Source organism: Poecilia mexicana, unplaced genomic scaffold (genome assembly GCF_051168715.1).
Source record: "Poecilia mexicana isolate PSO_F unplaced genomic scaffold, ASM5116871v1 scaffold_7, whole genome shotgun sequence".
NCBI classification, from domain to species: domain Eukaryota; kingdom Metazoa; phylum Chordata; class Actinopteri; order Cyprinodontiformes; family Poeciliidae; genus Poecilia; species Poecilia mexicana.
In genome coordinates, this window is record NW_028263376.1 from 24,885,827 (window position 1) to 24,901,772 (window position 15,946).

At 38.2% G+C, this 15,946-nt stretch overlaps 1 protein-coding gene across 3 annotated transcripts; it reads left to right on the plus strand.

Annotated features, from left to right (window-relative positions):
* The first annotated feature begins 4,745 nt into the window (after positions 1-4,745).
* On the plus strand, positions 4,746-14,291 carry slc26a6l2 (solute carrier family 26 member 6, like 2). 3 transcript variants are annotated; one of them, XM_088007314.1, is made up of 18 exons: positions 4,747-5,545; positions 6,040-6,179; positions 6,357-6,739; positions 6,829-6,993; positions 7,178-7,330; positions 7,537-7,619; positions 7,906-8,053; positions 9,554-9,667; positions 9,819-9,896; positions 10,925-11,020; positions 11,104-11,210; positions 11,307-11,376; positions 11,945-12,037; positions 12,176-12,286; positions 12,365-12,640; positions 12,714-12,768; positions 13,131-13,261; positions 13,383-14,291. In XM_088007314.1, exons 1-18 carry the CDS (start codon positions 5,370-5,372, stop codon positions 13,407-13,409), a joined length of 2,406 nt encoding a protein of 801 aa, XP_087863440.1. In that variant the 5' UTR covers positions 4,747-5,369; the 3' UTR covers positions 13,410-14,291. The 3 variants fall into 3 exon arrangements, with proteins under 3 accessions (XP_087863439.1, XP_087863440.1, XP_087863441.1); XM_088007315.1 differs by having other exon boundaries at positions 6,357-6,467; positions 6,567-6,739; positions 13,131-14,291; XM_088007313.1 differs by having other exon boundaries at positions 4,746-5,545; positions 13,131-14,291.
* Positions 14,292-15,946: the final 1,655 nt, after the last annotated feature.

Genomic DNA, 15,946 nt, shown 5'->3' on the forward strand with positions numbered 1-15,946 from the left:
AAGTTTCACAACACTGGGAGCATAAATGATCCATGCTGTTCCTGAGCAGACGGCTGCACCTCAGTCTCCATAGAGGCTTGGTGTAAATGTTTGCACCACTTCTGTCAGTTTAGGGATAAAAAAAAAACCAACAAAACGTGATTTTATACACGTTCCACAAAAGTGGAAAGAGATTGAAACTTATTCCGAATTTGACTTTATTCTTTTGTTAATTCAAAAACAGTTGAAACAAATGCATTCAGATGATGTTCTATTTCGAATGCAATGTGTACAGTTGATCTCAATGATGTACAAAGTGCAGCTGTCAGAAAATACGAAAAATCCTTCCGATGCTTTTCCCTCTAAGCATACAATAGACAGTCAATGAGTAGGTTAAACATTCACAAGTCACTTCCAGGTGCATGGACAGGGAGTTCAATGTGAATATAGACACACTTGAGAATGTCTTTAACAAACTTAAGAAGCATAGTAACAAAAATAGTCATACCTGTTTCCCAAAACCAAGAGGTTTCTCAGCGTAGATCTCATGAATTGTCACATTACAAGCTACGTCTAAGGCTTGTTTATGAAGGTGTGCTGCACTTGTCCTCTGTGCTATTTACAGCTTGGGAAGGCATAGCAGACAACATCAAGCTCATAGATGAAGTGAGTTTAAAATAGACCAGCCACTGCAAGCAGAGCTGCAGCTGAGTTTATGTTTACAGCTACGCTACCTCTCATTCTAACATCAGTGCTCCATTTCAATTTGAATGTCTACAACAATACAAGTCACTGTTTTTCAAGAGAAGAAAGAAAATCTCAAACGTTTCAGTCTGGATAAGACGGCTAAGCCACCCTACTTAAAAAGCAGGATGTGTGTGAACTGTTTTAACTCTGGGTCACGCATGTTTTCATGCTTTATCAAAGTCTAAATTGTGAAAGGCAATTGTTTTTGTCCAAAAACGGAGAGTAGTGATTGATTATATGACCGAGCCTCTGGAATCAGCTGACCGAAACCCGAAACCTGGTGATTTGGAATGAGTGAATCCACAAACTGAGAATGGAGAGAGAAAAACAGAGCATGCATATGCATAAAGTACTCAGACTGTTGAATAAAGCCATGGAAGATTTTCACATAAAGATTTACAACACATTTACAGGGTGTCATAGTGCAGCAGACATCCTGTCAGACATCACGTAACTGTTGCAAGTAGAACAGTCAAAGTCACAGTGTACTGAACCGAATTAGGTTTATTGTTATATCTGTGTAAACAACTGATGATATGGGTCAAAGCAGACTTGTTTGTCACATAGATCTTCCCTTTTCATGTCACTCATGGATGAAGTGCAGTTTGCAGTTTCTGTCACGTGACTTCATGTGGCGGGAGGTGTGTCTGTCTTCCCGACAGGTTAATGGAGGTGACATGATTTTCCACACAGACTCATTACAGGCTGACTATTTGCTAACAGTGTTTCATGCACAGTTGAGCATGCTACCTTCCACAATCACAGGAGAGAGTGGCATGCATGCACGGACATTTGCTCCTTTGGTCAAACTTCTTCCAACCTGTGAGCATTCGGACCTTGGAACGCAGGTTTCACTCATGTAGGCCTCAGTTTACACTTGATGTGAGTACGCGAACTTTGGTCTGCAGATCTTTTCCTGTCAACAATGACAAGGCAAGATCTGATTTTTAAAGCACGTCTTAAAAGTTCTGTAGGTCTGTCTATAGGGAGCATCAAACGGCTTAGTTTAATGGCTCTGCAGAGATGTTTCACTCATCCCACCGGGTTTCTATCCAGACCCTGGATCTGTCATTCAGGACCAAAATGCAAGCCTGCATGTTGAGGGTCAAACCAACACTTATAAGAAAAAGAAGGCAACCTCATAGTAGACAAACAAGAATAAAGTTATCATGATAAGAAATGGAGCACAACAATCTGACAATCGGTACTCAGATGCAAAACAATGGCAGAGAAACAATTAATTAGGGATCCTGGTCTAACATAAAATGAACAAAATGCTAACAAAACATCAAGCAGACAGGTTCACATCAGTTTAATTATGTGGTTAATACTCACAACAAATGTTGTCTCAAGGCACTTCACAAAAAAAAAAAAAAAAAAAAAAAATCATTCCACCTCATCATGGATACCTTATCAGGAATTAAGTTGTGGAGAATTAAAGCAATGTCTAAAATTTCATTCATCTCACAGGGCTCTGTTCAATCCATCATCAAAAAAAGAGAAAAGTGAGCAATAACAACTTCAAACCTACCAAAATATGGACAGTCTACCCAAACTGAGAGGTCAAACACAGGAGGTGTCAGCCAGCAAGCTGCTCCAGTGGTAACTGGAGCAGAAATCCACAGATGGGATAAACTGTTTACAGGACATTTATCAGCTATGCACTCCACAAGTCGAGAGACAAGAAATAAGCCAATTCTGTCAGAATGTTATTAGTACTCCCATTGCCAGTTTCCCAGGAGCCTTGTAGTTCATGAAGCAAAGCTAGAAGAATGTGATTTGGTCAGATAAGACCAAATTTAACTTTTTGGCCTCCATGGAAAATAATATGCGAGGCTATAAACACAACTTTCTTCTATGTGGTACTTTGTGTGGCTTTGTGTCATAAAAAGGTTTGGTTTGGTTTGTCATGTTAGAACATGACAAAATGCAAAACTTTACAATCGCACAGTATTATTTACCAGCTACTTACAAAAAATAACTTTATGAGCTTCAAGTTAGAAAGAGAACAGACTGCCTTTTAAAATGTTATTATTTAACTTGTTAAAGGAGACAACTGATTTAACCTGGCTTTTAGTTCTAGATGAGAGCTGATAGCAGCCTGAAGGTGAGTGGAGACTCTCATAAAGATGCAGACACTTCAAACTCAAGATAACAGAGATTTTTGAAGGATGTTTGTGTTTGATCAGGCCTAACATAGGTGAAGATTTAGCAAACAATAATCAGTGCAACTTAGCTGATGCTGATTAGTTCAGAAAAAAAGGCGTTAGAAGATTTTGCAAATTAGCAACGTAAAAGTAAATAACATAAATTTTAAAGAAAATGATATGAAATGCAACTTTTTGATGCATAGGTTTATTGCTTTTAGCATTTTTCTAATATAACCTCCTTAAAATGAGGTCAAATGTTAGCGTCAAACATGCTGAGATCTGGAGGAACTACTCACAAGATGTCTGACTTTGTCTTTGCATAACTGTCCCTTGATTCAATGTTCTCTCATTCAAAACAAGCTGTTCTTTCAGCTGTGCTTGGTCAGCAAAATGTTCCTGGGTGTTAAAATCACACATTTACGTGTGTGTGTATGTGTATGTGTGTGACAGGGCCCATGGTTAATATGTGGAGGACTGTTGCATTTAACACTGATCCATTGGAAGTTCCTGTTTTTTCTTAAGTGGAATTTCCTCATGTGGGTCAGCTATTCCTTCACTTGAATGCTCAATAAACCATTGGTTTTAGTAGTAGTCACTGAGTAAAAGACAGCGAAAAAAACGACTCGAAATGTATAAATGTAAATGCTGCGTGGTGTCCAAGATAAATAAGATCAATAAATTATATCAATAATAAAACCCTTTTTTCTGATTCTGCTTGCAAAAAAAGCAATAAATTTAAAATTAGATTTAAATAAAATCCCTCCTTGTTTTTTTTTCTTACAAGACATTTTATTCAGACATGCATAGTAGTTCTCAACATTGAACATCAACCTAACAATCAAAATTAACGTCAATAATAAAGTAATACATCTCTGCTGAGTTAAACCTACATACTTTTAAAGTAGTTTTTTAGCAGTGTGCATTAACATGAGTGCTATCAGTTATCATTATTTTAACCTGACTGTCAAATGAAAACAAATTTACATAAGCTAAGTGCAAAAATCAGCAAAAAAATCAATAATTTTTATCCTAAAATTTAACAATATGCCCATCATCATATATCTATATATATTTTTTTATTTTAAGGCTAAAGATAGAGAGATTTGACGCTTATTTTAAAAGTTTTATGCTAAAGATTGAATAAGAAACTTTAATTGTGATTTTATCTTAACATCATCAAATATCTGTGATAGTCCAAGGCAACTAAAAGGTTTTGGCAAGGAGAATGAGTAAAAAATCTGGAACCCATGAAAAGTTCACAAACTGTGAGATTTTCCAAAGACTCTGTTTCAGTTTCCAAGCTACTTTGAACCAAAAGTATTTTTTATGACTTTTTTCACCCCCCTCCCCCTTCCCTTTCCCGTTAAATATAAAAATAACATTGAAAAGAAGTGTTGAATGTTCTAGGAATCCACTCATACATTTTATGATATGTTGGCTGCATTTTGCTCAGTATGGAAAACAAAATCATAACAGTTCCTTCAGAGCGAATGTTCTTTGTTCATAAAATTCAGGATGTCATAAAGATAAGATTTCAGTACAACTTGTTCTTACACACAAACAACACCGATGGATGCTTACAGAACACAATAAACAAGTATATATGTCAGGGGGGCCCAAAGTCGGTCCTCGAGGGCCGGCATCCTGCATGTTTTAGTTCTCTCCCTGGTGGTAGTAACAATCTTTTCAGCATGTCAATGTTCCTCTTAGGTCTTCTAACGAGCCATCATTTGATCCAGGTGCGTTAAACCAGGGAGAGAACTAAAACATGCAGGATGCTGGCCCTCCAGGACCGACTTTAGGCACCCCCTGATATATGTGCTTGTTTGCTTACCTGAGTATCAGCAGTGCTGGCTCTAGACCAAATTTAACAGGTAGGCCACTGTGCAGCCAGTGTTTTCCATGGGGACACAAAGCAAACCTGTGAAACAAAACAAAACAAAACAAAAACCTGGGTAATATTTCATAATTTATTATATTAAGCAAGCCAAAAAACTTCTTGTGGCTCCGGGGTGGCAATGTTTCAGACCCTCGATCTAGCAGATGAAAACTGTGACCCTATCTCAAACGAATGAAGCTAAATATGCAACACCTTAATTTTGAAATTTATAGTTAAAGTAAAACTGTGAAAGTTAGAGATGAAATAGGTCCAAAATATCAATTAGTTAGGGTTCCTGTGCCAGTGCATATCATCATATGTAACTGATTTAGCATTATTTCTTCAGTAGATGGGCCAGCATCAGGAAGAGTAGGCCCATATTGACTCCTGTCCAGAACTGCCCATGAGAGTCAGGGATGGTGTCTCTTCTGGAGACAGGAGAGAAATGTTCACTCCCACACACAGGTGCAGATTCTCACTCTCAGTCACTCCCTCAGCTTAAAAGGAAACAAGCGCTGTTACTCAGTACTGAAGTATGGTGACACCTGATGCATCTCTTTCACACACAGAGACCCTTGAGCAGAGAGCAGGAGCCTTAAGCAGACAGAGGTTTGATGGTTGTTTGCAGATTTTGCTCGACCAGACGAAACATGGAGGATGGATACACAACTTTTGGGGAGTACGTCGTCCACAGGGAAGTCCTGGATGAGTCCCGCCTGGAAACGGTGGCCCAAAAAGGGACATGGTCCACCAAACCGACCGTTAGCGAACGGATGAAAGACATGCTGAGGTAAAACCAAAGAAGAGAAGAAATGTGAGGGTGGAGGCGCTGCTGACAAATGATAAAAAAAAAAAAAAAAGGAGACAGAAATATGCTCTGGACAGAAGCACTGGATTTCAAACTTAGTGTTGGATCTTTAAAAGTGCTTTGATAATATAAAACAACTAATAAATATAGACAGGATCAGAAGAAAAGGTATTACAAAAGTTTTCTGAGAAAATTACAACATATGTCAAGCAAGCTTGTGTATGCTTTGGCTGTAGATGCTCTTGCAGTGTAATAGGAACAGCAGTGGTTTTATCCTGATCTCTACTGTATCTTGAGGCCAGCTGATAAACCTCTCAGCATGTATCTTATTTGACTGCATGCATAAACATGAACAAGGTCTTGTTGGTTAATAAAGACAAAAAGGTGTCTTCAATAACCTGCAAACAAAACACTGAGACAAGGTTTGCTTCTTTCTGCTTTTTGGTTTGTTTGGTTGGTTGTTTGTTTTGCTGCAGGTGCTCCGTGTCTCAGGTGAAGAACGTACTGCTGACCTGGATTCCCATTCTCTCCTGGCTGCCAAAATACCCATTTCGAGAAAATATCATAAGTGATTTGATGTCTGGCTGCAGCGTGGGAATCATGCATCTGCCACAGGGTTTGTATTCATGCAAACTGAGTTCTAAGTTTATTGGTTTATTTGCTAAAAAATTTGACTACGTGAAATTTAGGGGGGGTTTAAGCACTGATGCTTCACATTTAATGGGAAGACATGGGAGCAAACAAACAAAAGTAGTTACAGTCTTCAACTGGATTTCTTCTTTTGTTACATAAGGTATGGCATATGCTCTCCTGGCCTCTTTGCGCCCCGTGTTGGGACTTTACTCCTCCCTCTACCCGGTGCTGGTTTACTGTATCTTTGGCACCTCCAGGCACATCTCTATTGGTGAGAGGAAACATCTAACTGAGGAGTCATTGTTGTACAGTGGAACAATGTCCTACATGTTGGAGGATTTTATTTTATTTTTTTTGTGTGTGTGTCCAGGTACATTTGCTGTGATCAGTATCATGGTTGGCAGTGTGACAGAGAGGCTTGCACCTGACAGTAACTTTATTTTAAATGGCACCAACGGGTCAGAGATTGTGAACTTGGCTGCAAGGGACTCGTATAGAGTACAGGTTGCGTGTTCCCTCACAGTCCTGTCTGGAATCTTTCAGGTGAGTCTTTATGTTTACGTCCACTCTGATCTCATCACCGTGGGTGAATTGCCTGAAGATTAATTTTTCTCTTATTTTTCTTTTGGAAGCTCCTGCTGGGCTTGGTGAAGTTTGGTTTCATGGTGACGTACCTCTCTGAGCCGCTAATTCGAGGCTACACCACAGCATCGGCGTGCCATGTGTGCGTCTCTCAGCTCAAATACCTTTTTGGAGTCAAACCAGCTCGCTTCACTGGCCCATTCGCCCTTGTTTATGTGAGAAAAATAAAGAAATTCCAAGTTTTTTTCTCTTCCATTTCTTTTAAGTCAAAGTTGCAGTCGGTGCTTCTATTAATTTTAAGCCGTTAACCCCAGAACAGATTTCAACATGGCAACAGTCATCACATTAAGATTTCCTGCAGGGATGTACTTCCTACTTTTACTGCTCCCTTCCATACAGACCCTGGTGGATGTTTGCAGACTTTTTCCTCAGACGGAGATCCCGGAGCTGGTGGTCAGCCTGGTGGCTCTTGCTGTTCTCATCATTGTTAAAGAACTCAATAATTGCTACAGACAGAAGATACCATTACCAATCCCCATAGAGCTTATAGTTGTGAGTACTTTGCATTCTCTCTTTCGTTTTCACTTAACCGTTTGCATTTCTCTTCAAATTCCACTAGGGGGTAGTGTAACCCTAAATTTGAGCTGAGTGAGGAACGGTTTGTAGCTTTCCTAAAAGAAGTGTTGTGTATGTGTGCAATGATTTACTCAGTGTATCAATTTTAAACTAGCATCCTGTTTGCCATTACTTTCCATCAGATCATCACAGCAACAGTCGTAACCTACTTTTGTGGACTCAACACTGAATATTCAGTTGATGTGGTTGGAGAGATTCCCACTGGGTGAGTTCACATGTCTGGCTTTAAAATGTGGAAGATTTTTAGGCAAAAACAGAAAAACAAAAGTAGATAGGCAGGTGGACACACAGAAATGGAAATAGTATCAAATTTCAGGAGTACAGCAGCAGTTTCTAGGGAAGAGACCCTGAACATTTTCCTAAAAAGTCAAATAATAAGAAAAACAATGGAATGTTTCTTTTTTTTTTCCAGAAATCGGCAGTCAATTACTGAATCTGCTTCTTATTGTAGCTACAAAACAAACAAACAAAAAACAATTGTGTTTCCTCAGGTTCAAGCCCCCTCGTGCTCCTGACACCACACTCTTCTCACAGTTGATCGGCGATGCTTTCGCTGTAGCCATCGTGGGCTACGCCATCAACATTTCACTGGGCAAAACGTTCGCCATCAAACATGGCTACAAGGTGGACAGCAATCAGGTGAGGAGGTCACGCCCTCATGCATCTGACAGTTTCAACTGAGGCTGAATCACGGCTCTGAATTTAGAGTTTGTTGTCTGATCACTCACAGCTGTTCATGGCAGTCACACTTGTGGAAAAAGTGACTGATCAAGCCTCATCCTGACCACAAAGACAGGAATAACTCCTCTGCTGCACGGTCTCTTGCAAAACATGCTATGCATGCTGTGTTACTAAAAACTTTATTTTGCAAACCAATACAAAGCATAACTGTATGTAGAAGGACAATTATAAATGATTTTCAAAGCCTGTTAGGAATAAAAATCTGAAACTGTGACATGATATTTGCATCCAGCACCTTCAATTGTGACTCTTAAATGTGTTTTGAATCACTGTATTGCTGAACATATTTTAGTTTTTTATTTTAGTTTTATTTATATAAGAAAAAGAAAACATTAAAGGTATTAATCAGGATTGCATCCATAATGCTGACAGAGGAGCAAAATCAGTAAAACATAACCAGGAGTTGGCTTTAAATCCTCATTTCTGCTGCACAAAAAATTAGTTCATTAAACTAGCTGAGGCACATTCAAAATATCTGTGGAAAATAGACGCTGATGTATGTTTAGATCCACTTTTCAGTAAAAAAAAATAAATAATTTTGAGGCTGAATATTTAAATCTCGAAAATGTCTTTTGATCTGTACCAACTCACATTTACATTATTTCATTTTTGCCTCCAGAAGTTACATTATGAAGACTCTACATGTTGAGTACAGTCAACCCAACAGTGAATAAATGCTGGTTCACCTTTATGATAAATCATATTTCAGAATGCTATTACATGATAAATGTTGCAACTTATCTGCAAGTAAACGGAGGTTGTGGTTTCAATTAGTCTAAATGAACTAGAACAGACGAGCTTTGATAAAATGTTAGACAGAAGTTGCATCATATAAAGTCAGTATAAGTGGAAAAAAGACAACAATAACACAATTCAAATGCCATACAATAAGGTGCTTAAACAGTTTTTTGTTGCAAAGAAAACTATTGTATTGCATCAATTTACCAAAGAAATCTGTATTGTTCCATCAAAGCGAGTTGTCTCCAAGTCCGTTTAGTCATTATTATATTTCTATCATGCACTCTGACATTTGTTAGGTCTCTGAATCTTCCCTGTGGAGAGAAATGGACTTACAGCACTCAGAACCTCTAAATGGACCTGTTAAATGTTTCATGCTCAACAAGCTTTTCGTGATCAAATGTCTTAAACGTGCTGCTGGCAGCTGATCTCAGAGTGCAGTAGCCAGACTAAGACATCTGAATAAACAGAACACTATTGTCCAGAAAAGTTACAGAATCCATGCAGTTCATGAAAACAAATTAAAGGTCTCACAGCAAACCACTGAAAGATGAAATCATATTAGCTTTGAAAATCATTTACATTTCAACCAGTAGGCCTAGGTAATTAACATTTCACTGATGTGTTTTTTTTTCTGTCTTGCTGCTTTTCTTTTTCAAGGAGTTGGTTTCTCTTGGCCTCTGTAACACCATCGGTGGTTTATTCCGGTGTTACGCTGTGACATCCTCAATGTCTCGAAGTCTTGTACAGGAGAGCACCGGCGGCAAAACTCAAGTAAAACTAATTTTAATGTGATCATATTGTGAAAGCAAAGAAAAATGAAATAGGAACTCTGCTGTAGAATTCAGCTGCAGTCAGATGTTTGGTTGACATTTCTGTACATTTTGCAGATTTACTTTTTGTTCTGGCATTTGTCTTTTGTCAGGTTGCTGGGATGATCTCCTCCGTTATCGTGCTCATTGCAGTTTTGAAAATTGGCTCCTTGTTTGAAGATCTCCCTAAGGTACCACGGTTTCCTTTCTTCTCTCACTAACAGTGGTTTCTGGTAACTTTTTGCATGCTTCTCTAAGATGGAGGGTCATTTCACTGTTTTTAAATACTCCGAACTGAACCTAATCATCAGTGCTGATCGGTCATGAGGACAGACAGCAACAACAAAAATCTTGTTGATTGGCATCGCAACATCCTGGGAATGAGATAAACAAGGCAGCAGAAATTTAAAAACAGGTCAAACATCGACTGAATTATTCTAAACTGATCAGTAACACCACTACTCGTTACAACACTGTTTTGGATGGGAAAACCTATAGGAAAAAAATGATTTTAAAGCTCACCAATAATCACTACAATCCATCTTAATTCAAATTCAATTGAGAAATACTTTTTTCATCTCAAAGCATTTTAAATTTAGCTACAAGTCATATCATCCAAGCATCATCAAAGACTCGTGGACGGTAATGCTGTGGGCAGTTAGGATCTCCGGTTGAAGTCAGTTTTGCAATAAATCTTAACAGGCCTCTGACTAATGACTGCTGCTATGACAGCCTCATGACTTGCTAAAAGTTCAGTATTCAGACAACAAAGATGATATTCTTCAGTAATATGTCCTGGATGACACCGTCAGTTGAAGTGTCAACTTCATTCCCTTCTCTTTCTTGTCTTTGGTTTTGCTCTGCGTCGATGAAACCTCCTTTTCAACTCCTCTGGTATTCGTGGTTGTAGTTCAGGTATTTTGGGTTTTTGAGATGCGGATCAGCTGCCTCCAGCTGTGAAAACAATGCCTTGTTGGCATGGCGACACATCATAAGAAGTGCCCAAAAGTAAAAACGAGAAAAAAAAATCCTTCCAACTGCACAGCATCAAAAACCCAAAGGGAATAAATACCTCAATCAAAAATCTTTTGAACTAATGTCTACAAAAAGAACAAATCAGACAAACACAACAGAGCTACTCCAACATCCTGCCAACATGAGCAGAATTCATACCCAGTAAAGCTGGGGATTTTGTCTGAATTCATCTGTGTTTCCTCAGGCGGTCTTATCCACAATCGTGTTTGTGAATTTGAAAGGAATGTTCAAGCAGTTTATGGACCTGCCCATGCTGTGGAAGACCAACAAGGTTGACTTGGTGAGTCTTTTTCATCCAATTCAATTTAAATGAAGTCTGTGGAGCTGCTGACATGTCTAACTGCTGGTATCGTTGCCATGCAGCTTGTTTGGCTGGTCACATTCATAAGCACCATCCTCCTCAATCTGGACTTGGGTCTGGCTGTCTCCATCGGCTTTTCCATGCTCACAATCATCTTCAAAACACAACTGTAACAACACGCCTTTGATCGTACTTACTGTGATCTAATTAGTAAAAGGTTGCAGGGCAATACTTGTTTTAATCATATAACTGCTACTCATTTCAGACCCAGGTACTCAATCTTGGGCAATGTGCCAGGCACAGAGCTGTATCTGGACATAGACGCCTACAAAGAGGTAACATTATTGCTCCAAAACAAATCATCCAAGTTTTACTCAGTTTCCCTTTCTTTACTTGTAGTATTTTAGCATTGGATGTTGCAATATTAATTTGATCGCTGGTTTTGCAAAGGTCGAACATCTTCTCAGAAACAATGAGAAACGTCCACAGGCCTCAAGCTCTTGAGTTATTTTGCTGTAGTTCTATATTGCTTTTATATTTTCTTATTAAAGCATACATCTATACTTGACTCTGATAAGGCAATGAACAAGAGCGGTACAAATGTAAACATTAGCAGCTCTACAACAGGTTAGCTCAGTGGCACTGTCAGTATACATGTCACTTCAAAACTGGAAAAAGGTTGACTGCTTTCTCCTGACTGGAGAATTAGTCTTTGAAACGTTCAGAGTTCAGCAGGCATTTTGTTCATGATTGATGACAGGATGGAACTTCAGCTGCAAAAATTAGGGTTCTGCCTTGATGGGTCATGATGAAGAAGGAGCTAAGCAAAACATGAACCTTTCAATTTATGGTTCAGAGAAAATTATGACTGAGTTGTTTTTGTCTATTATTGCATCCATGTAGGCCAAAGAGATCCCGGGAATAAAAATCTTCCACTCATCAGCCACTATCAATTTCACAAACGCTGAAATGTACTTGGAGTCCCTGCAAGAGAAGGTGTGTGCATGTGTGTCCATGACAGTGCAATACAATCGCTGTCTGCTGGTAACATTAGCCTCTATGGCTTCATTATTTCTCTCTCTTGCCTCAGTTTCTTTTTCTTTGTCTTAATTATGACACACAAACCCTCTGCAGAGTGGAATCGACATCGGAAAGCTGCAAACTGAGAAGAAGAAACAAGAAGCCAAGCAGAGGCGTGAACAAGAAAAGCAGAAAAAAAGAGAAAAAGATGAAGCAAAGAAAAATGTATGCATTCTGCAAAAATAATGTTATCCTGGCGCTAGCTGATATTTTTTAGTCATTACACTTTTCCTTTTTTGACAGAGGCTAAATAAGACTAAGGATAACCAGAATGGTGTGGTTTTGAGCATGCCAGACACAGATTCAGACATCTCTGGCAAAGGTCAAATCAACTGGGGTTATCATTCCAACAGAGTCACATCCGACTCTGATTCAGACTCGTATGAGGTCTTCACTGTGGATTCAAATCAAGGTGAAGGTGGGAAGAAGAGCTGCTGTAGATCTGGGACTCACAGCATCATTCTGGATGTCTCAGTGACCAGCTCTATGGACACAGTTGCTGTGAAGACACTAAAAAATGTACGTCTGTATCTGGATTTCCTTCTTGGGTGAAGAGCAGCAAACGTTGAATAAAGTTTTGTTCTTATTTCAGATTTTCAGTGACTTTGGGGACGTTGGTGTGACCATCTATCTAGCTGGCTGTCAAGGTAAAGCCACCCACAGACAAAACAGAGACAGAAGTGATGTGAATACAAAATCAAGGCATTAGTTTTTGATAGTGAATGCATCGAGGTCTCAGCCTGTGAGGCGCCACATTGTTCCGGATGGTGCATACAAGTCAAGCAGAAATATATCAGGATGATATGCGTTCCCTATGATGGTCAGCTGAATTATTGTAATTCTGCAAAGTACAACAAAATTCAGTTCTTACCTAATCAGTGCATTAAAAAGGCAAAAACAAACACAACAAAAAACAACCTAAAAACAGATGAGTAAATAACACACACATAAACACAGCAGTCTTTTAAAGTCATCAACACTGCTCTGTCTTTATGTGCTGTAAACACAGCCTGTGTGGTGGAGCAGATGGAAAGGGCAAACTTCTTCTCCGAGGCCGTCCCCAAGAGCTGTTTGTTTGTGTCGGTTCATGATGCAGTTCTTCACATTTTCAAGAAACTGGGACAGGAGGACAACGATTTTGTGAGTGAATCACACTGCAGAGGCATTAAATGATAGCTTTTTGCTACAAATAAATTTTCTTTTCTTTTTTTTTTTCTTTTTTTTTTTCCAAGGTCTGATTTGTCTATTTCTCTTATTTCAGGATGTTTCTTGTGTTACCCAAATGTGACCAGGAGGGGTCGCATTTTTTCAATTCACGCAGTCTTCAACCTCTCCTCCCCCTTTGCATGTTTCACCGCTTTCCATTGGCTGCCACTGTCTCCTCCCCTCTCATTCACCAGGAGAGAATGCGCCACCTTGACATGGCGGCCGGTTGCCAGGGAAACACAGGGATCTGTTGCCTTGGCGACCAGCTTTTTATGATATGGTATAATGAGATGGCCAGGAATACGTCACTGCGGCTCTCTTGCTGTGTGGTGTGGAGTGTTTGAGATGGCGGAGGGTGGGGGATGAGTGGGAGAATGTAACGCAGGACTAATGAGAGTCTGTATTTATGGCATCCATGAGAGGGAGCAGAGAACGACTGGAAGGCTGGGGCTAAAGGGAAACTTATGGTGTGTGCATATTCACCAGTCTACACTTTTGAAAAGGAAAGTATAACATCTGCCTGTCATTTGTGACTAATGTGACCACAAAAAGCGTACTTTCTGTTACATTCAAACACAGGGGCAGCTTTACTCAAACAAATGGATGGACTTATATCAATATTTGCAACTCGGAGTAGTCATAACGTTTAGCTTATTTCTATAAACTGCTAATTTTGAGCTTACCAAGAGTTAGCTAGCTCTTGGCTAGCTCAAGGCCAGAATAGATGATCTGGCCTTTTCTAACTTTTTGTTTTTTTTATTTATTTTTGAAGATGTTTTGTTAGGTGCAAGCCTACTTTTAAAATACTGGTGCACTAATCAGACAAGCAAAACAATATGACTTCCTTGCCACACCCATAAGATGAATGATCAACTTGCAGAAAACGTTAATAAGTCACAGATTTAATTTGTTCTTTTCATGCAGCTGCAAAGGTAATAAAAGGATAGTGCTGACTGTTCTGAAATGGGGTCTTTTGGATCTGTTACCAGGCAGTATCTTACTTGCAGTTGTTTCAATGTGGATTTCCTGTCATGTTTGCATGGTATGTTTATCTACCTCCAAACTCTACATATCCATAGATAGTGATTCTTGAGAATAGGGACAAAACAGGTCCTATGGATAAAGCACAAAATGTGAATAAAATATACACAAAATATATATTTTTTCAAATATCTGACTAAACTAACCTGGGTCATGTGAGCACAACAATTATTGTATATTTTCCTGGTGTTTGCTGAATATTTTTTTATTTTAAACATTGTAGTCGGTGGATGATGCCTGTAAAATCCCTTGTCCAGGAGCAGAACTCAATACATTATAATAGTTTAAAACAAATAAAGAAATACTAAAATTATATATTACGACAAGTATAAGCAGTCATATAAATAATTATAAAAGTATCAATAAATTGAATTAAAAATATATTTTTATATATTTTCCAATTCCATTGAAATTTGTCCCTAGTTTTTGTCAACACCGTCAGACATGAAAAAGAATGTAAAAAAAATAAGGCATTATTGGGGGCACCAGAACTTCTGAGGACCCCATGAACTCTTCCTTTCTCTTCCTTTGCTTAGAGTGCTAGTTAGCTCTGGTTAGCTTATGTTATTCTTTAGTTTTTTCTTCTTTTTATTCCTAAATTGCTTGTCACAACCATGATGTGTCAACACCATAACTGACAATTTACAAAACTTTGATGAAATTTTGTGAAATAAAAGCTTAATTTTGGTTAACTGTAAATATTTCATGGACATGATGAGCTACAATATGACCTCCTTCAGGATAACATCATATAAATTGAAGTAGTTTGGCTTTTCGTCAGCTCCGTCAGATGTCAACTCCATCAGAGTTTTTGTGATTTTTTTCAGTGAAATTGTTGTCAAATCTCACTTAAATGTGCAATTAATTCATTTTAATGTATTTTACATAAATTGCTTCACATGTACATACTTCACATGTATCAAGTTTTTAATTTTACTCACAGTTTGTCACCACCTTCAGTTCTGTGTCAACTCCGTCAGATAGACTTTTTGTTGTTTTTTGTTTCAAATAATATTTAATTTGTTTCTTGAGAAGCATTTGTCGGTAAAATGAGTGCAAATATCACTAATAGGGTATTTTAAAAATCATTTTATATGTATTTTGTCAGATGGTGATGACAAAGTTCTGGGCCAGGTCGATTAAAAATTTAATAAAAAAAAAATGTTGCAACTGGAAGCCTGCACCTTAGCATCTTTACATTTCCAAAACATTATTTGTCATATTTGCATACATAAGGTTGAGAAACAATAAAAAAATGGGAAAATTAAAACCCATTTTGTCCCTATTCTCAAGAATCACTGATAGACATATTTTTAATTGACATTTAAAGTCAAATAATTTATTCATATATATATATATATATATATATATATCATTCCATGGGTATCTCTTCAAAACATGCATTTTTGAAGAGGAAGAGAAACACCTTTTTTGACAACATAGGTGTCAAACTTTTTTTTTATTTTTAGCACTTTTGATCAAGTTTAGCAACTTTTTAACATTTAAACTCGAAATCCATTTTTATGTAAACATAATACCAAGTACACTTTTTAACATTTTTGTGTTTTTCATTAATCT